Raw genomic sequence first — 20,486 nt, 5'->3', positions numbered from 1 at the left:
GAATATTTTCAACGTAGCAGTCTGAATAATCCTGGACTAAGCTACAGGATCAGAAGTAACTCATTTCAAAATGATCACAATTCAGTTTCTGAATTCATCCTGAAATTTAAAAATTTAATTCTCTAATGAAATGTACCATTAACATTTTAAGAGAATTTGAAATAAATACCATAAGTGAATGAAAGATATCCACCACTGGTAGACATTTGAATTAGAATTTCTGCTTTACTAAATTTTATGTTCTCTCAAAACCACTTTTAAAAACTTTATTATGGAAAGTTTCAAACATATACAAAAGTAGAAACTAGTATAATTAACTCAATGAACCTATCACCCAGCCCCTTATAATATATAATAATCAATTATTATATTATAATTACATTATAATATATATCATATAATAATAATCAATACATGGCATTCTCATAAAACCCAACATTTTCAATGACTTCTTGTATTCTTCATACCAGACACATTTATTAAACATCAGTATAATAATATGACTAAAGGACAAACAAATGTTGATACCAAAGAATGAACACTTCCAATGTTACTCACCAATACCAAAGGTAATTAAGTAAAGCTTTCAGCCTTGGTGACAATTAGTAAATTTAAATGTACTTTTGTTTCTATAAATCTTAATATTCCTGATAAAGTAAAATTAAAGATCATATATTTGGCACTCACTAAGAGCAGCAAACAATGCAAAAACATTTAAAGAACAATGACTAAACATAAGATAGGCTCTAGCTCTGATACACAGCCAATGGATGCCTAAACTATTACCCGTGTTACCCTTTTGAGACTCATCAAGACATGAACCAAGGGTTTCTGTTCAAGATTTCAGTGAAATTAGAAATCTCAGCCTCTTGGTGTTCACATCAGTTACTGCCCATAACCTCATCTGAGCATGGTGTCTGGGCAATGGCTGAGATTGTCCATAACAAGGAGACAAGAGTTCCCCAGGATATTCCAGCTTCCTATGTAAGGAGATGGCTATCTCATGGGACTGGGAGAGAAAGAGGTTTTTTGTTTTTTGTTTTTTGTTTTTTAAAGATTTTATTTATTTGACAGACAGAGATCACAAGCAGGCAGAGAGGCAGGTAGAGAGAGAGAGAGAGGGAAGCAGGCTCCCCGCCGAGCAGAGAACCCGATTCGGGGCTCGATCCCAGGACCCTGAGATCATGACCTGAGCTGAAGGCAGAGGCTTTAACCCACTGAGCCACCCAGGCGCCCCGAGAAAGAGGTTTTTTGATGACAATACTCTAAGAAAATTAGGTTAGAGTGTAAGTTCTGTCATCAACAGCCTTTGTTAATTTTTTGAAAAATACTGAGCTACGGAACATTCGCTTTATAAAACCTTCTGTTAGGCACCATACAATAATGAACAGACATAATGGCAAAGAAGCTAAGTGTCCGGAGTTCTATTATTCCTGTATTACCACTACTTGTGTTATCTGACAAATGCCGGCTTTTGGGTCTATTGCTTGTACTAAAATGCTCTCATTCAAACTGTTAAGTACTGCCCCCCTTTTAACGACTCCTTTCTTTGGCTTCTATTAACTCAATACCCTCCCCGTTTTCTTCCTACTTCTCTGCCCTCTCCTTATACCTCTTCTACTTGGCCATCTCTTCTACTCTTTTTCCATCTCTCCTACTCCAAATGTTGGAGTTCCTCAAGGCCCAGGTGTAGCCCTCTTGTTGACTTATTTCATAATCCCTATCCCCTCCCCAGACAATCTCATCCATATCCATCAATATTACACACAACTCCAATTTATGGCTCTAGTCCCTACATCTCTTCAGAGCTCCAGAGCTTTCTATATCATTCACCTACCGACTTGGTATCTCTTAAATGAGTCAAAGGCGTATTCAAATCTGAAGTCAAGATTACTCCACAACCTGACAAACCAGGTCCTCTTCCAGGGTTTTCTGTCTTAGTGAAGGGCACTCCCCCATCCAGATGGGGGAGCCAGAAACCTGGGGGTTACCAATACCTTAATCTCCCTTAACTCCATATCCAATCCGTCACCAACTGCCTCACCAATATGCTACTTATTTTCACAAACACTAATGTACTCTTGTCTAGTGTTTCTCAACAGAACATTTTGGGGCAGAACAATTCTTTGCTACGTGGACTACCTGCACATATTAGAACATTTGGCACCCCTAAGCCACCTGCTCTTCCCCATTCTAGTCATGACAACCAAAACACCTCCACACATTTTCAAGTAGCCCAGGGGAAGCAGGAATACTACTACTCTGGGTTGAGAACCACTACAATAACCTTCCAAACTGGTCACTCTAAAGTCATTCTGTTCCCCCTCACCACCATCTATTTTCCCAACTGCATAAAGGTCCTTTCAAAATGCAAATCGGGGTGCCTGGCTGGCTCAGGTAGTAGAGCGTACAACTCTTGACCTCAGGGTTGTGAGTTCCAGCCCCACATTGTGTGAAGAGATTACTTAAAAAAAATAAATAAAATTTAAAAAATGCAAATCTAATAATGGCATGGTCCTTCAATGACTTCTGTAGCAGAGACACCTCACTGTCCCCAAACATCCATTTTTTCCTTTCTTCCTCCACGATAGAATACCTGAATATTAGCTGAGCACATAAACACCTAGGCAAAGGCCACACATCTTACTTCCCTTGTAGGTAATTGTAGCTGTTGCCTAACGACATAAAAAAAAAGGAAGAGGGGGGCACCTGGGTGGCTCAGTGGGTTAAAGCCTCTGCCTTCGGCTCAGGTCATGATCCCAGGGTCCTGGGATCGAGCCCCACATCGGGCTCTCTGCTTAGCAGGGAGCTTGCTTCCTCCTCTCTCTCTCTCTGCCTGCCTCTCTGCCTACTTGTGATCTCTGTCAAATAAATAAATAAAATCTTTAAAAAAAAAAAAAAAAAAAAAGGAAGAGGTATGCGCAACTTTGAGGAACGATGTGCCCTCCCAGCTGACTATAGCACTGATGTGATTGCTCAGAGCCAAAGAGCCATCTTGTGCCACAGGAGGAAGCCACGTGACAAGGATAGAAGAGCATCAAGATGGGACGCCTGGGTGGCTCAGTTGGTTAAGCAGCTGCCTTCGGCTCAGGTCATGATCCCAGTGTCCTGGGATCGAGTCCCACATCGGGCTCCTTGTTCTGTGGGGAGCCTGCTTCTCCCTCTGCCTCTGCCTGCCACTCTGTCTGCCTGTGCTCGCTCTCTCTCTCTCTCTCTCTGACAAATAAATAAATAAAAATCTTAAAAAAAAAAAAAAAAGAAGAGCATCAAGATGGTGAAAGCCTAGGTTCCTGGTAATCAAAGACTCTATACCAGTCCTGGACTGCCTAATCTTTATGAGAGAGAAATAAACTTTTATCGTATTTAAGCCTCTGTTGTTTGGGTTTTCAGTCACTCTCAGTCTAATCTAATAAACACAGCTTCCTATTGCTCTTAGGATAAAAACAAAAAATAAACTTTTATTTATGCCATTATTGTTGGAGTTTTCAGTGAATCTCAACCAGATATAACGCTACCCAATATAACCCATGACTGTTCTCAGGAAAAACAAAGACCCTCGACATGACCCGAGAACCTGCTTGTTCCAGCCCAGCTTCGAACCCATACTCTGCTCCAGCCACACTGGCCCTCTCTCGTCTCTGTACCTGCCATGATCCTCCCACCAGAAGTGTCACACATGCTTTTCCCTCTTCTCTTCATCTGGTTAGCTCCTACCCAATCTTCAGATCTTACCTCAAGCATCACTTCCTCTGGGAGCCTTCCCTGACTTCTCCAACTAGATCACACTCCCTCTTTTTAGGTTCTCCTAGCACCAGGTACCTCTCCTTCATGAAATACTTTCTCAGTTACAATCTTACATTTGTTTGGTTACAGATGTGTATATACATTATATATATGTGCTATATATATAATATATATAAAATTCACATACTTCTCAAAAAATGATTTTGCTTCATTCTCATGTTGATTGTAGACTAGTTCCAAGTACATGTGTACAAACAGAGGATAAAAGAGTTGGGATAATTCTGCCCGATGGCAGTCCAAGGAACATTCAATGAAGTGTTTTAGTCCGCTATAGTATTCTTCATACATTGTGGGGTCTCCTTGTTGGTTGTAGGCTGACAGCACAGCACTGACATCCGGCTGGTCTTCTACAGCTACACTTCCAACTGTTTAAAAAATGAAGAACAACTTTCAAAAAATGTATTTCAAAAATATATACCAAGTGACTAAGGCTGTTTTGCTACGGTCCAGAGGTAAACCGTTTCTTAGATGTTTGTTCCTGTCCTCTCAAAGTCTCTTCCCCAAAGCAATCACATAGTCTGTCAAGGGACTGTTTCAGTCCCTATCCAAAACTCCTTCAGCTAGCTTGTCCATATCTTAAAATAAAATGTTCAGATCAATAACAAAAAGGTTCAGTATTTTTCCTGCAGCTACCTCAAAGACAAATTTCATAAAACACGATATGTGCAAATCAAACAATTATATTAATCTTCTGTGAAGGCTCAGTGTAAATGGCACCCACCACCACCAAGACATGCCCTGAAGTAATATTCCCAGATCTCTGAGCTACTAAGTATTTTGTGACTTTCCTGTAACACATCCTAACCTGTAGGATATGTGTACATCTATCACTCCTTATAAAATGCAAGCATTTCAAGAGTGTGATGGATGAGCCTTATTTGTTTCCAAAAGATAACTCAATCTACATGCTTAAAATAATTCCTGTAAACATCATTCCAAGGTAGAAAACATGAGTATTTATTTGGAATATGCCAATACCAAACAATGATACACCTGTCAATCTAATCAAAGTTTGATTGTTGGAAAATTTTAGGTTGCAATTGTAATACTGCTGTGCTCTTCACTGCACAAATGCTTTAAATTATTTTGGTTATTCTGATGGCCTCTTTTCCTTCTTACTGGTTTCTGAGTTATGATAGGTCAAGTTTCTGAAGAGATGAGAGATTACAGAAAAATAACCAACATAATCCATCCACCTTATGGTTCATTCATAAAGTTCAGCATTCAGAAAACATTCCCCTCAGTCACATTTTTGCACATTTCTATCTGTGGGATACAATGCTACATATTCATACTTCACTTCTGGCAATGCTGCAAAGATTAGGGCTCATAAATAGAGATTAATTTGGCTAGAGGCTCTGCACTAGATAACTTAATTCAATAAATGTTTATCATCAGCTCAGGATCCCCTTTGAGACCATATGCTGTGTATGAATTTTACTGCACGGACTTTGCAACACAGTTGCTAGGAAAAGGCTGGGGAGGGTGGTCTCGGGTGTTAAGTGTTAGGTATATACATATCAGTACCAGGCATTTTATATATATGTGTATTATATCTGAGCCTCACAATAACCCATTTTAAAAGGGGGACAAAAAACCCCCTTAACCTCAGGAAGAGCCGCATCACACAAGTAAAAGCAACAGAGACAAGAGTCTGAACCTAGGTCTGTCCAAAGCATACTCCTAAATGAATGGTTCTCAACCTCTGCCACACATTAATAATCCCTTGGAAGCATATATTCAAAAATGGAGATTCCTAGACTCCACCTCTACATGATCTGATTCACTAAGTCTGAAGTGACGCCAAGAAATCTGCATTCCCCAAAAGGTTTAACACTAGTTAGCCTAATATTTTGCGAAATAGTGGCTACACTATGTTCCATCACTCCCTGGCTGTTTGGTCCAAAGCAAGTCCCTTGGCCTTTCCGAGTCCGTTTTCTCATCTCTAAAACAGAGGTAACGTCTAAGCTCACAGCGGAATTATGAGAATTAGGATATGTAAAGTATTTTTAGTAATTACTTAAAGAAGCTAGTACAGAACTGTGTAAGTATTGTTGGGTGTTAATGCAGACCTGCCAAGCCTCAAGAACCGAAAAAAGAAGGGACCAAAACCCTGAAGGTCCCCGCCTCTTAGCGCCCACCTTCCCCAGACATCCCTCTGCTCAACAGCTCTCCTCAGCCTCTCACTGGAACTGACAGCTTGGAAGAGGGTTTGACTGCGCAGCCGGCGCACTAGCGAAAGGGGCGGGCATGTGGCCCTAGAGGCGGGCCCAGGAAATTCAAAACAAGCCCGCAGAGGTGCAGGCCTGCCAGCCTCAGCCTTCCCGGCTCGCTCCCCCTTCGTGCCCTGCCTCCCCGGGACTCCGCGGCTCACCTTTCCCCGGAGCCGCAGAACCTGTCGCTAAACCCGAGACCGCGGCGGCCCCCGAAGCGCCGGTGCCCGGAGGGTCAGGGGCCCCGGGGCCGGGGGCCGAGGCTGTGACCCGGCTGAGAAGCGCACTAGCCGCCTCTGTACCGGCGCCGTCCGCCTCTGGGGCTCCGGTGCCCGCCACTGCCTCCTCCAGCAGCCGGGCCTCACGGCGCAGCGCCTCTTCGGCCTCGCGGAGGTTGCTCTGCCGCAGGAACTGCAGCACGGCCAGCAGAGTCTGTCGGTCGTGGGGGGCGCCGGCCTCCGGAGCAGCGGCGGGCACCGGGGCCGCCCCCGCCGGAGCAACGGCGGAGACAGCCACCGCGGGTTTGGGGGTCCCACCATCCCCGCCGGCCGACGATGACGCCGCCGCAACGTTCCCGCCGGCGCCGTTGGGGCCGTTGTTGGTAGTGCCGCCGCCACCCTCGCCAGCGCCGTCCCCCGCCTGCGGAGGTAGCAGCGTCGGCGGTCCCTCTGGCTCCAACTTGACCGCCACCTCCGTCTGCTCCTCCGCCAGCGCCGCCATCTTGCGGCTGAGCCACCTCGCGCCGTCAAGCGTGATTGCGTTTTCGCCACATGGAGGGCGGGGAGGAGCGTTTTACGACACCTTGGGAAGGCAATATACGGCAGTAGGAGGGGCGAGAAAGAAGGAGAAAAAGAATAGGAGCAAGAGCAACTTTCAAAAATGAGTGACAGAAAGGCAGGAAGTGGGAGGTGGCGACCGCCCGTAACATTTGACTGTAATGATTGCCGTTTATTGCAGACCCGCTATTTTTAGGCACTGTGAGAGACATTTTACATTTTATGACCTCCTTACTTCAACAATCTCATAAGGCAGTATTATCCTCTCTTTACAGGTGGTTGAACTGAGACCCAAAGAGGTTGAACAACTTGCCAAAGTCTCGCAAGAAGAAAGTCAAAGCGTCAAGATTTGAATTCAGGTCTAAAAACTCAAAAGCAAACCCGAGAGCCAGAAGGAGGCTTCTGAGATACTGGTAATATTTTATATTTTGATCTGGGTGGTTGTGACTTGTGTGTGTGTGTGTGTGTGTGTGTGTGTGTGTGTTGGTTTTACCTTAGTAAAAATGAACCAAGCTACACTCTTGAGTTTTGTGAACTTCACAGCATGCATGTTACAATTCAATAAAAAGTAAGTACCTACATTTTGTCATTATGAAATGTGTACGTTCTGTATTCGTGCTGTGTTATCCTTTATTACAAATAAACTGCGTTTTAATTGTATATTTTTAAATAGCATGTGCCATTTTGGAATATGCTTCATAGGTTATAAAACCTTGCTGCATATTTTATTTCATTTGGATCTCAAAATTCTGGGGATGGGTGCAGACAAGAGAAGTGAGCCTGGGGAGTTGGGAAGATCTAGCATAGTTATTACTGTTGTTGGTGTTTAAGTCCCACCGGTTTCTTTCAACCCTGTTTAGTAGCTGAATGACGTGGATCAAGTTACTTAACTCCAGTTGCCCAATTTCTAAAATGGAGATAATGATAGTACTGACCTCACAGAGCTGTGTAAGGATTAAGCGAGATAATGTATGCATGATATACTTAACACACATTAAATAGCTGTTGGTTGTTTTTCCTTCACCATAAAAGCTGTTCTGTAAATGTTTGATAAAGTCCAGTTATGATGTTCAAGGTGATCACAAGACTGGAATATGAAGCTAATCTAACTGGATATCTAAAGTAAAATTATGGAACATGGTGGAAGTGGGGAGAGTGGAAGATGACTAAGAATTGGTTAACATCTTTTTTAAAGATTTTATTTTTTTAAAGCTTTTTTTTTATTATTTGACAGAGAGATAGAGAGCACAAGTAGGCAGAGCGGCAGGCAGAGAGAGAGGGAGCAGCAGGCTCTCCACTGAGCAGGGAGCCCGATGTGGGGCTCGATCCCAGAACCCTGGGATCATGACCTGAGCCAAAGGCAACCGCTTAACGACTGAGCCACCCAGGCGCCCCCAAGATTTTATTTTTTTTTTTTTAATAATTTCTACACCCAATGTGGGGTCTCAAACTCACAACCCCAAGATCAAGAGTTTCTTGCTCCATCAGCTAAGCAAGCCAGGCACCTTTTTTTGTTTGTTTGTTTTAAGAGGACTTGTTTAGCATTTACCCATCTGTGATCAATAGAGAACCTGAATCTCATGTGCACACTTATGAAGTGGGGAGCATTTGTCCTTTTCTTTAGGATCATTGAACTGATTTTTCTGATTCAGTATTTACTAAATAACTTGATAATTAATTGGTAAATAATTGAGCACCTAGTTGAGAGAAGCCATGGTTAACAAGCTCGGGCATGCTTATTATTCCCTGGAAGGTTGTTTTATGCCCTTACAAATAGTAAATTAACACTCTGATGCATGTATTTGTCTTGAGAATCAGATCCTAGAAGCTGGATCCACCTCTACAGCTAAAGCCCAGATACTGGGACTCACAAAAGTATAGGGTCTACCTTTCCTTCTGTAGGGTCTACCTTTCGCCTGCCTTTGTTTAAGTTCCAAAAAGTCTGGGCTGGTACGTCAGACAGTTACTTACTCCAGGTAGAATGATTTTCCTGTTATACCATGGTAGAGATAAGTATATTGAATAACTGCAAGGCCAACTTTTTAATTTTTGTTTCTCTTTTCCTCTTCCTTTCTTTTTTTTAAGATTTTTTTATTTATTTATTGGACAGACAGAGATTACAAGTAGGCAGAGAGCAGGCAGAGAGAGAGAGGTAAGCAGGCTCCCCTCTGAGCAGAGAGCCCAATGAGGGGCTCGATCCCAGGACCCTGGGATCATGACCTGAGCTAAAGGCAGATACTTAACAGACCAAGCCACCCAGGCACACCTCTTCTTGTATTCTTATAATACAGATATTGATATTTACACTTCTATCTTCTAGGTTTGCTTTCATATTTTCATGCTTACCTCTTCCTAATACATTCTAGCAGGCTTCCTCTACCTGATTTTTCAGTGAAATCATTCATTCTCAGCCTACACCCATATTGCTACATAACCCATTTATTAAGTTACTTACTTCAACCATTCTATTTTCCATAGTATTTTTTTTAAGATTTTATTTATTTAGTTGACAGAGATCACAGGTAGGCAGAGAAGCAGGCAGAGAACAAGGAGGAAGCAGGCTCCCCACTGAGCAGAGAGCCCAATGCGGGGCTCAATCCCAGGACCCTGGGATCATGACTGAGCTGAAGGCAGAGGCTTTAACCCACTGAGCCACCCAGGCGCCCCTTCCATAGTACTTTGAATTGGTTCTTCATGATTTATTATCCTGCTTCAATCCAGTTGGGAGATTTTTGTCCCCCCCCCCCGGGGACATTTGGCAATATCTAGAGACACTTTTGGTTGTTACATCTCAGGGTAGTGCTTCTGGCATCTAACTGGTAGGAGCTTGGAATGCTACTAAACTTCCCACAATGCACAGGACAGCCCCGTCCCACCACAGCAAAGAACTATCTGGCCCAAAATGTCAATAGTGCCCAAATCGAGAACTCCTGATAAAACCAATATGAATTCTTTTCTTTTTGAGGATGTGTATTTATTTAAATTCTATTTCATTGGATGTATTTAATCTGTTATCTCATCCCTCCTATATCTCATTACTTTTCTCTATGAATTTGTATTTCACTGAAGGTATCAGCTCCTTGGCTAGTATGTATACCCAGAGGGAGAGGCAGAAGCCCAGCATTGGGAAAAGGTGAAGGATGAACCAAAAGGAGGAAAGTCTGTAGTGTCACTGTCTGGTCTCCATCACTGCCTATTGCCAACTCCCATACACACATGTGCACACACACGTATCCTCAAGATTTTCACAGTTTTTACAGCTCTGTCAATTTTGGTGCCTTCTCAGGTTGGGTGTAATGGGGCGCCAGCCACCAGTGTGATTTTACCATCTTGTTTGGTTCCAAAATTAAAAGTCACGTGGGGGCGGGGTGGATGAGGCTGAAAGTTCTAACCATCCCTTGGTTGGTTCCAGACCTCATCCTGAGGCTATCCAGGTGTCCCCAGCGACCAATCATCTCATTAGCATACAAAAAGACACCACTTAGGAGACTCCATGGGTTTTAAGAGTTCTGTGCTAGGAGAGGGAGGGGTCAGAGACCAAATGCATATTTCTCATCACATCACAGTTTCATTATGTCCTTTCCAATCATGTGCCTCTTATTTCTTTTTCTTGTATTGCATTAGCTAGGACTTGCAATATGGTGTTGAATATGAGTGGTGAGGTAAAAGTGGACATTCTTCATTTTTTATCTTAGGGAAAAAGTACTTAGTTTTTTATTGTTAAGTGTGATGTTCACTGTGGGATTTTTATAAATGCCCTTTATCAAATTAATGAAATTTCTAGGCTGTGTTATACCTTGTATACCAAGTATCTCAATTCTTAAAACCTGTGGAATATTGATTAGGCTCAGATCATGCATATGCAGCTTGAGGATAAACCCAAATTTATGGGACCATTTTATTGATCTCCTTAATCTGCCTAACACTTCCCTTTCTGGTCCTCTAGCTAGAAAAGGGAGCTGGCTTTAGTTTTCTCTGTTGTGTACCCTGAAAATCCAACTGTTGTGGAACCAAGAAGCAAGAAGATATACAATGAAAACAGTAGCGGAGATATCCCCTTGCTCTTAGCATCAGTGTTCTCCCCTCAGAGATTTAGGTACCTACTTGGACTCCACTGCCATCCCTGTCCATTGCTACTATGGATGAGCCTATGGCCTGGTGTGGGAGAGAATGGAAGAACAAAAACAAACTTTGGATTTCCATCACACTTTATGACCTACAGAGGCCCCCTTTCCTGGTCCTCAAACCATGATAGAGGATTTCTCTTGGAGTTCTCTCTGACCACACTAGGTATACAGTTCTGGGTTTCAGCTTATGTTTGAATCTGGGCCAAGAGATACCACAGGAAAAACAAAATGGGAAATGTATTGATGAGTCAATTTTAGTTTGAGTTCTGGTTGCCTTCCCCAACCTGCCTCTTACCGTTTGCATTCTAGAGTCTATAGATAGTTATTCCATGCATTCTGTCCAGAGTTTTTACCTGTATTAAGTGGAAAATACAGAGTAAAGCACTAATTATCTTTTTTTTTAAGATTTTATTTATTTATTTGTCAGAGTGAGCACAGGCAGACAGAGTGGCAGGCAGAGGCAGATGGAGAAGCAGGCTCCCGCTAAGCAAGGAGCCTGATGTGGGACTCGATCCCAGGATGCTGGGATCATGACCTGAGTCGAAGGCAGTGGCTTAACCCACTGAGCCACCCAGGCGTCCCAAGCACTAATTATCTTGACCAGAACCCCAGTAATCTCAGCCACCTTGGTCAATATGTATTTTAGTTTATGTTTTGTCTTATCATTAGAGAGTTTGAACATCTTTTCACATTTTGGAGCTGTTTTTATATTACTATGGGGGGATTAAGTGTTATCTTTTTCCTCTAATTTTTAAAGTTTTTTTTTTAATCTATTTAGCATATTAGTTCTTTATCTGAGATATGTGTTGCAAATACTTTTTCCTAGTTTGGTAAAGTTTGGCCATTGTCTTTTGATATTGTTTATATTTGGGGGGCCATGCAGAAGATTTTTTTTTTTTTTTAGATTTATTTATGTATTTGAGTGAGAGAGCACAAGCAGGAGGGGCAGAGGGAGAAGAAGACAAAATCTGAAGCAGACTCCGTGCACAATACAGAGCCCAAGATGGAGCTCCATCTCATGACCCTGAGATCACAACCTGAGCTGAAACCAAGAGTTGGATGCTTAACCAGCTGTGCCACTCAGGTGCCCCCAGAAGTGTTTTTTAATGAAGTCAAAGTTACAAACTTTTATTTTATTGCATCTGGATTTGAAACCATAGATTTTCCTCTCATCTAAAGAGGAATTCACCCTTGTTTTCCTCTAGAGCTTGAATAATTTCCAGTGAGCTCTCTAATTGCTTTGGAATTGAATCTTGAATATGAGGTGAGGTATAAATCTATTTTTTTCAAAAGTAAATCAGAAATCCCACAAGTAGATAAATAAAGTCTTTAAGGGGAAAAATAAAGGGGGGGTTTCCTAGGTGGCTCAGTTGGATGAATGTCTGCCTTCTGTTCAGGTCGTGATCCCAGGGTCCTGGGATTGATTCCCACATCGGGTTCCCTGTTCATCGGGGAGCCTGCTTCTCCCTCTCCCTCTGCCTGCTGCTCACCTTGCTTGTGCTCCCTCTCTTTCTCTCCCCGACAAATAAATAAATAAATCTGGAAGGAATAAAGGAAGGAAGGGAATAAGGAAAAAGGAAAGAGAAAGAAGGAAAGAAATCCCACAACTGGAGTGCCTGGCTGGCTCAGTTGGTAAAACATGTGACTCTTGATCTTGGGGTTATGAGTTCCAGCCCCACATTGGGGGGCATAAAGATCACTTAAAAATTAAAAAAAATATATTTTTTAGGGGCGCCTGGGTGGCTCAGTGGGTTAAGCCGCTGCCTTCGGCTCAGGTCATGATCTCAGGGTCCTGAGATCGAGTCCCGCATCCGGCTCTCTGCTCAGCAGGGAGCCTGCTTCCCTTCCTCTCTCTCTCTGCCTGCCTCTGCCTACTTGTGATCTCTGACTGTCAAATAAATAAAAAATTTAAAAAAATTAAAAAAAATATTTTTTTAAAAATTCCAAAACTTTCTCAAGTTTGGCAATTCACTAAAAGCATTCATAAGACTCAATTGCAGGTTAGACTCAAGGCTGAGGTTTATTACAGCAAAGGATGCAGAACAAAGGCGGCAGGAAGATAATGTATTGGCAGAGTCCAGAGTCCAATGCCAAACCCAGGCTTTTGCATATTTCCCAACCAAGCCCACACAGACATGCTTTCTTTCTACCATCAAATTAAAGAGACAAATGTGATATGTTCTCTTGTTTGAGTTTTGAGATCTGAGTCATTTGTGGGAGGGCTAGTTGTATGAGAGGTCTATCCTGCTACACAGCCAGCCCTGGCAACCCACGTTCAGGACCCCACCAGTGAAATCAGATGCATGCAAATCATCAGTCTTGATGTCATTGAAAGTAATCTGACAAGCTGGGACAGCAGCGTCCATTGCTTTGGGTGTACACAGCAAAATCATCAATCACCGACACACACACATACACAAAAATATTCTGAGGGCCATATTCCCAGAGGTTGACCAAGGGTCAATCATGGTTCTGGGTTCCCATGAAGACAGGAGACAATGAGCAACAGACCTGCTATTTTAACTCTTTCCTCATAAAATCACTAACTAATTTTCCTAAGCACCTTCTTGAAAAAAAGTCTAAATTTGCCCCAGTGATTTGAGATGCCACTTTTATCATATACTGAGGTACTATATGGACTTGCATCTATTTCTGGATTTTCTATTCTGTCTCTGGTTTATTTATTCATGTAATAGTTAGTAATGCAATGTTTTCATTAGAAAGGGTTTATATTGTGCTTAATATTGTAGAGCTTGTCTATCCTTGTAGCTTTTCTAGTCTTTTCCTGACTATTCCTGCATGTTTATTTTTCCATATGAAGTTTAGCATCAACATGTCAATCTCCGGGGCATCTGGGTGGCTCAGTGGGTTAAGCCTCTGCCTTCAGCTCAGGTCATGATCCCAGGGTCCTGGGATCGAGCCCCAGGTCGGGCTCTCTGCTCGGCAGAGAACCTGCTTCCTGCTCTCTCTCTCTCTGTCTGCTTCTCTGCCTACTTGTGATTTCTGTCTGTCAAATAAATAAAAAAAATCTTAAAAAAAAAAAAGTCAATCTCCATGAAAGCTTGTTTCTACCCAACTTTTCTTCCTTTGATAAAGTATGTTTTCCAACCTTTAACAAATATCATTTTTTTCTACAAAAATAAACCATGTTACAGAAAGATGACAAAAACTACATTAATCCCAATACTCTAACATAACATGGATATCATTGTGTTTCTGTTTCTTTTTATACAATTGTAATTATATATATAGATATATATTTTACTACATTATTACAGTCCTCATAACCATCATTTTAATGACTGTATAGTATTCTAATGGAGACTGTCATAATTTTTTTCATGACTTATTTAATCATTCCCTCACCAAAAAATATTTAAGTTATGCCCCAGTCATACCATAAGCAATGCTAAATACTACTTTTATGTTTATTTATCTCCTTAGGTAGTGACTCCCAGAGTAGGATTGCTAAAAGGTAAAAGGTGTATACATTTTTCAATATCTTGATATAAGTTAGTAAATTGTTTTGTTTAAAGTTGTACTAATTAAACTATCACCAGCAATAAGAGGGCCTATTTTCACAGCATCCTTATATTTCATTGTTTACCATGACTTAAAATAAAATAAGAACCACAAGTGTGACCAAAATGTAAATGTTTATACCTTCTGACTGACTCACTAATTCCACTGTTAGAATTATGGAAATAACCATGGGGCACCTGGGTGGCTCTGTGGGTTAAAGCCTCTGCCTTCGGCTCAGGTCATGATCTCAGGGTTCTGGGATCGAGCCCCACATCGGGCTCTCTGCTCAGCAGGGAGTCTGCTTCTCCCTCTCTCTTTGCCTGCCTTTCTGCCTACTTGTGATCTCTATCAAATAAATAAAATCTTAAAAAAAAGAATTATGGAAATAACCATCTGGTGTGCATGTGCAAGGATGTCCACTATAGAATATGGCAGTGTGGTATCAGGCATTTTTATTTTTTAAGATTTATTTATTTGAGAGAAGGAAAAAGAGGGAAAGAGGATGCATGGGGAGGGAAGGGCAGAGGGAGAGGGAGAGAATCTCAAGCAGACTCCATGCTGAGTGCGGAGCCTGATGGAGGGCTCCATCCCAAGACTCTGAGATCATGACTTGAGCCAAACTCAAGAGTTGGATGCTCAACTGACTGAGCCACCCAGGTACCCCTCTACATTTTCTTTTGATGATTCTCCAGCATCTTAAACACAATATGTCCATAAGTGAACTTTACACTGGCTCCTTCCCTGTCTCAGGATTTAGCAATACCATCATCCTGGTTTCTTAGGCCAGAAACCCAGGCCTCATTAGCTCATGTTCAGTCTGCTCCAAGTCCTAGTTTGAAACAGCCCTTGATTCTGACAGCCTGTCTCCCTCTTCACTGCTATCATCCTAGACCAAACTATGAGCATCAATCATCTGGATTATTGCAGTGGGCTCCTAAAGGGTCTCCTTACTTCTTTTCTTATGCTATGTATTTATTTCCTGAAACCGTTATAACAAATTATCACACAATTGGTGGCTTTAAACAACAGAAATGTATTTTCTCACAGTTCTAGAGGCTGGAGACCTGAAGTCAAGTTGTCAGAAGGGCAGTGTTCACTCTCAAGGCTCTAGGGAGTGAATGCGATCCTTGTATCTTCTACCTTCTAGTGATTGTTGACATTCTTTGGTGTTCCTTGGCTTGTGACCACACCATTCCAATGTCTACCTTCACACCACCTTCTTTGTGTTTGTGTCTATATCTTTTTCTTTTATCTTTATTTTATATGTTGTGTCTGTATCTTATTCTTTTCTTTTATATATATATATATATATATACACACACACACACACAAACATATATGTATTATATACATAATACATATTATATGTATTTTAAGACTTTATTTATTTTAGAGAGAGAGAGAGAGAAACAGCACGAGTGGGAGGCACAGAGGGAGAGGAAGAGAAAATCTCAAGCAAACTCCATACTGAGTGTGGAGCCTGATATGGAGCTCCATCCCAAGACCCTGAGAGCATGACCTGAGCTGAAACAAAGAGTCAGACACTTAACTGACTGCACCAACCAGGTGCCCTAACCTCTGCCTTTTTCTTTCTTTTTTTTTTTTTTTAAAGATTTTATTTATTTATTTGACAGAGATCACAAGCAGACAGAGAGGCAGGCAGAGAGAGAGAGAGAGGGAAGCAGGCTTCCCGCCGAGCAGAGAGCCCGATGCGGGGCTCGATCCCAGGACCCTGAGATCATGACCTGAGCCGAAGGCAGCGGCTTAACCCACTGAGCCACCCAGGCGCCCCAACCTCTGCCTTTTTCTTATGAGAACACTTGTCATTGGATTTAGGGCCCACCTCAACAATACAGGATTCTCTCCTCATCTCAAGATCCTTATTTTAAGGGTGTCTGAGTAGCTCAGTTGGTTAAGCATCTGCCTTTGGCTCAGGTCATGATCCCAGAGTCCTGGGACCAAGTTCCATGTTGGGCTCCCTGCTGAGTGGGGAATCTGCTTCTCTGCCCCTCCCCTGGCTCATGCTCTCTCTCTCTCTTTCTCTCTCTCATATTAAAAGTAATTAACTTAAAAAAATCCTTATTTTAATTGCATCTGCAAAGGTCCTTTTTCTGAATAGGTACATTCACAGAATGCAAATTTGATGTGGATATCCTTTGGGGTGAGCCTTTTTCAGCCTACCACCTCCCCTTTTTTCACCTAGTAGCCGCAATGACCTTTTGAAATATAAATTTATTTAAAATCTTACATGCATGGGGCACCTGGCTGGCTCAGTCTGTCGAACATACAACACTTGATCTTGGGGTCCTGAGTTGAAGCCCCACATTGCAGGTAGAGATTACATTAAAAAATTAAAAAATAAAATCTTTAAAATTTTACATGCCTCAGTGTCTTCCTACTTCAATTATCATAATATGTAAATTCTTTCCCTTGGTTCACATCTCCTGCCTGAACTGAAGCCTATCTCTTCAACCTCAGCTCCCCATCAGCGGCACACTTTGCCTAAGCAGCTGTTCCCATCCACTAACTCCCGCTATACCTTTTCTTTTTGCAGGTTTGACTACCAACTGGTATGGTAGTTCATCTCTTCTTTTTTTCTTTTTTTTAAAGATTTTATTTATTGATTTGACAGACAGATATCACAAATGGGCAGAGAGGCAGGCAGAGAGAGAGGAAGGGAAGCAGGCTCCCCGCCGAGCAGAGAGCAGACGCGGGACTCGATCCCAGGACCCCGGGATCACTACCCGAGCTGAAGGCAGAGGCTTTAACCCACTGAGCCACCCAGGCGCCCCTGGTAGTTCATCTCTAATGCTAGGATATTAGTTGTTCTATGGCTGGGGTCAGCACACTATAGTCAGTGGGCCAAACTTGGCCCACTCCCTTTTTTATAAATAAACTTTTATTGGCACAAGGTCAGTTATTTGTCTGTATATTACCTCTGGCTGTTTCTGTGCTAGAGCAGCAGAGTTGAGTGGCTACAACAGAGGCTAAATGGCCCACAAAGCCAAATATATTTACTATATGCAACTTCCCAGAAAAAAAATTTGCCAGCCTCTATTGTAGGCTATCGGTTTCCTGTTTAGTGCTCTCAGATCCACTATTTGGTTTCCTCTTTTCTCTAGATAGTCAACTTCTTCCAGGTGCTATTGCTATCTCCTCTAGTAAATTCTCTAAATTTTCAATGATCTGTAGTTGTAATAGACTGCATTGTCTGGTCTATTAAGTGTAATAGGACATGGTGTGACTTATGGAATAGGCAGCAGACATCAGGCAACAATTGGTCTTCATTCAGGCCAAATGAGCCTCTCCTAATGAAGAAAAGGAATAACCTCCTCCATTTTGAGGGAATTTAAATGACTATCACATTTTTATTTTATGAATATTTATTTCCCCATTCCTCCAGCTCCTGTGTCTGGGCCAGTGACAAGCCTTGACATATGAACATGAATTTTCTTGTTCATGACACTCAGCAGGTGCCTATGCCCAGTGATAATTGCAGACTGGCTAACTTACATCAGCCTCTCTCCCTCCCTCTCTCTCTCTTTTTCTTCTATGCCCTACCCCTCTCTCCCTGTCCGAATATGCTGTTCTTCATGGAACAAGATGAATATGATCCATTTTGACAACACTGGACCCCTGACCTGTCTCTCCTGTGGGAGACTGTGCTTCCTGGGGTGTGTGGTTGGCTGATGCTTTATCCCCTCCTGTGTGAATAACCTGTATGTCATGACCACTATACTCCAAATTGCAAAGCCCTTCTGCCGCCTGTGAGCATTTGCAGGACTTGACTTGAAAAGCTCATAGCCTCCTTTCAGACATGGCTTTGGCCTTTTCTGACTCCTGCCAGGTAGAGGGTTTGCCTCAGAATTCCAGTATTTCCAGTGGAAAAGCATATTATTTCTCACAGGGAAAAAGTGAAACAAAAACAGCAATCTCTCAGACCTGAGAAATTGTTGCCTGAAGGACTTAGACAGGATATGCAAATGTATTCACTTTTCAGCTATTGGCTAGATTGTTCTCTACCTCTGTGGACCCACACTGATCTTAGGGAGATTGTTGCTCTATTTCAATATCTTCCAGTGGTTTGCCACAGGCTGGTTCCTTTTCTTTCCTTGTGGGCACTCCTGATAGTGGTCTCAACCAAGAAGACATGGGTTGCCTCATTGTGCAGAATATCTGGTCTGAATTAAGCAAAATCAGCACTTAGGGCCTACTGATATATCCATACCCTCATCCCAAGTGACAAAATTTGCCTTATATACTTTAAAAGATTTCAGAGTGTCTGGGTGGCTCAAGTCAATTAAACATCTGACTCCCGATTTTGGCTCAGGTCATGATATCAGGATCATGAGATCAAGCCCTGTGAAGCCTACTTAAGATCATTTTTCTCCCTCTCTGTCTATTCCTCCCCTACTCTCTCTTAAAAAAAAAAAATTTTTTTTTTCAGGGCCCCTGGGTGGCTCAAATGGTTAAGCATCTGCCTTCAGCTTGGGTCATGATCTCTGGATCCCGGGATCAAGCCCCACCTGGGGCTCCCTGCTTGGCAGGGAATCTGCTTCTCTCTCTCCTTCTGCCTCTCCCCTGTTCATTTTCGCTCTCTATTTCTATCTCTTTGTCTCAAATGAATAAATAACATCTTAAAAAACAATTTGGATCTCAGAACTATCAATCGGGACATTACATTAGCGCAATAACACATATAAAACTCTTTAATTATTATTTCTTTTTAATTTTTTAAGGACAGGAAGGGGCTATCTAACATTCATTACACATAATGGTGATGTGCACCAGACATGTATCTGTGGGTTCATGAAAGCATATCAGAAAAACTGTGCTTAATCTTATTTAGTCTCTCTTTCTTGGGTCCAGTGTCATTTTACATGAAGACTTATTATTATTATTATTATTCAGGAATTATTTCTATTATACAATTTTATGACCTCTTTTTTTTTTAACTTCCAGGTCTTTGAACATAATTTTGAAAAGAAAAAATAATGGAATCATTTTCCATAACCATAATATACTATTTTCATGTCTGCTAATGTACTCTTACTTTTTTAAGCTATTACATTTAAGTCTGCCATCCATTTAAGCTAATTTTTGTAGATGGTAAGAGGTAGAGGCCCAACTTCATTCTTTTGCATGTGGATATTCAGTTATCCCGGCACCATTTGTTGAAATTCTTGCCCCTTTAGATGTTTTGGGAAATTTGTGAAGAACCAATTGGCTACAAATGTGAGGGTTTATTTCTGCACTCTCAATTCTATTCTGTTTGATCTGTATGTCTGTCCTTATGCTAGCACCACAGTGTTTTGATTACTGTAGCTTTGTAGCAAGTTCCCAAATCAGGATGTGTGTGTCCTCCAGCTTCATTCTTCTCTTTCAAGATGGTTTTGGCTATTCTTGGTCAATTTTTTGTAGCAACAACAAGAAAAAAATGGATGTATTGATCCATTGCTTTTAATCAGATTTCGTATCGTTCCTACAAACCTCTATAATGGAATTCTAAGGAGGGTGTTTTAGGATGAGGTGTTTGGGAAAACATGTTTTAATTTGGGAAAGGGACCATGATGCTTTAAACCTTTGGAATCTGACTTGTTTCAGAGGACTCTAAAGTTTTATTTTCTTTCACAAATACAATTTGTTGTATAACATTAGAACACAAGATTTGTGGGACTTGAGCAGTAGTACAGAATTTTAGATCATTAACCATGTGGTCCTTGAAATCAAGACAAAGCTGTGTTTCAGGAACCCTCATTATGTTAGCAAATCAGCACAAGAAATAGGTGTAAATATCTTCAAGTCTTGACCTTGATTGGAGTCGTATTTTGCTCAGTATCAGTAATTATATATATAACATATGCATTTGATGATTTGAAACTGTTTTAATAATATTTTTTGAAGTGAACATTGATACCATAAAGTCCTTTGTTGGGTTTTTTTGTTGTTGTTGTTGTTAGTTTTTTTTTATTTAATCTATTTAGTTGGGTAAATGTACTTGGGTACATGGGGCTCAAACTCACAAATCACATGCTCTTCTGACT

General features: G+C 41.6%; 1 protein-coding gene and 1 long non-coding RNA gene across 3 annotated transcripts in view; one reads left to right on the top strand and one right to left on the bottom strand.

Moving 5' to 3' along the window:
- The window catches only part of TAF5 (TATA-box binding protein associated factor 5), a 14,129-nt gene extending 7,370 nt beyond the window's left edge, over window positions 1–6,759 (bottom strand). For both annotated transcript variants that reach the window (XM_047701338.1, XM_047701339.1), the window contains exons 1-2: window positions 6,179–6,759; window positions 3,932–4,169 (exon numbers count right to left, since the gene is read on the bottom strand). In XM_047701338.1, coding sequence (XP_047557294.1) covers window positions 3,932–4,169; window positions 6,179–6,737 — 797 coding nt within the window. In that variant the 5' untranslated portion in view covers window positions 6,738–6,759. The remainder of the gene's footprint in view (window positions 1–3,931; window positions 4,170–6,178) is intronic.
- On the top strand, window positions 6,748–20,486 carry LOC125084251 (uncharacterized). Its single transcript, XR_007122563.1, has 3 exons — window positions 6,748–7,206; window positions 14,365–14,402; window positions 19,405–20,486. It is a non-coding gene; the product is annotated as an uncharacterized LOC125084251 (long non-coding RNA).

Source organism: Lutra lutra, chromosome 14 (assembly GCF_902655055.1).
Source record: "Lutra lutra chromosome 14, mLutLut1.2, whole genome shotgun sequence".
In the NCBI taxonomy this organism is placed as follows: Eukaryota; Metazoa; Chordata; class Mammalia; order Carnivora; family Mustelidae; genus Lutra; species Lutra lutra.
Note: the sequence above shows the minus strand (reverse complement) of the source record. Positions and strands in the feature narration are given on the sequence as shown.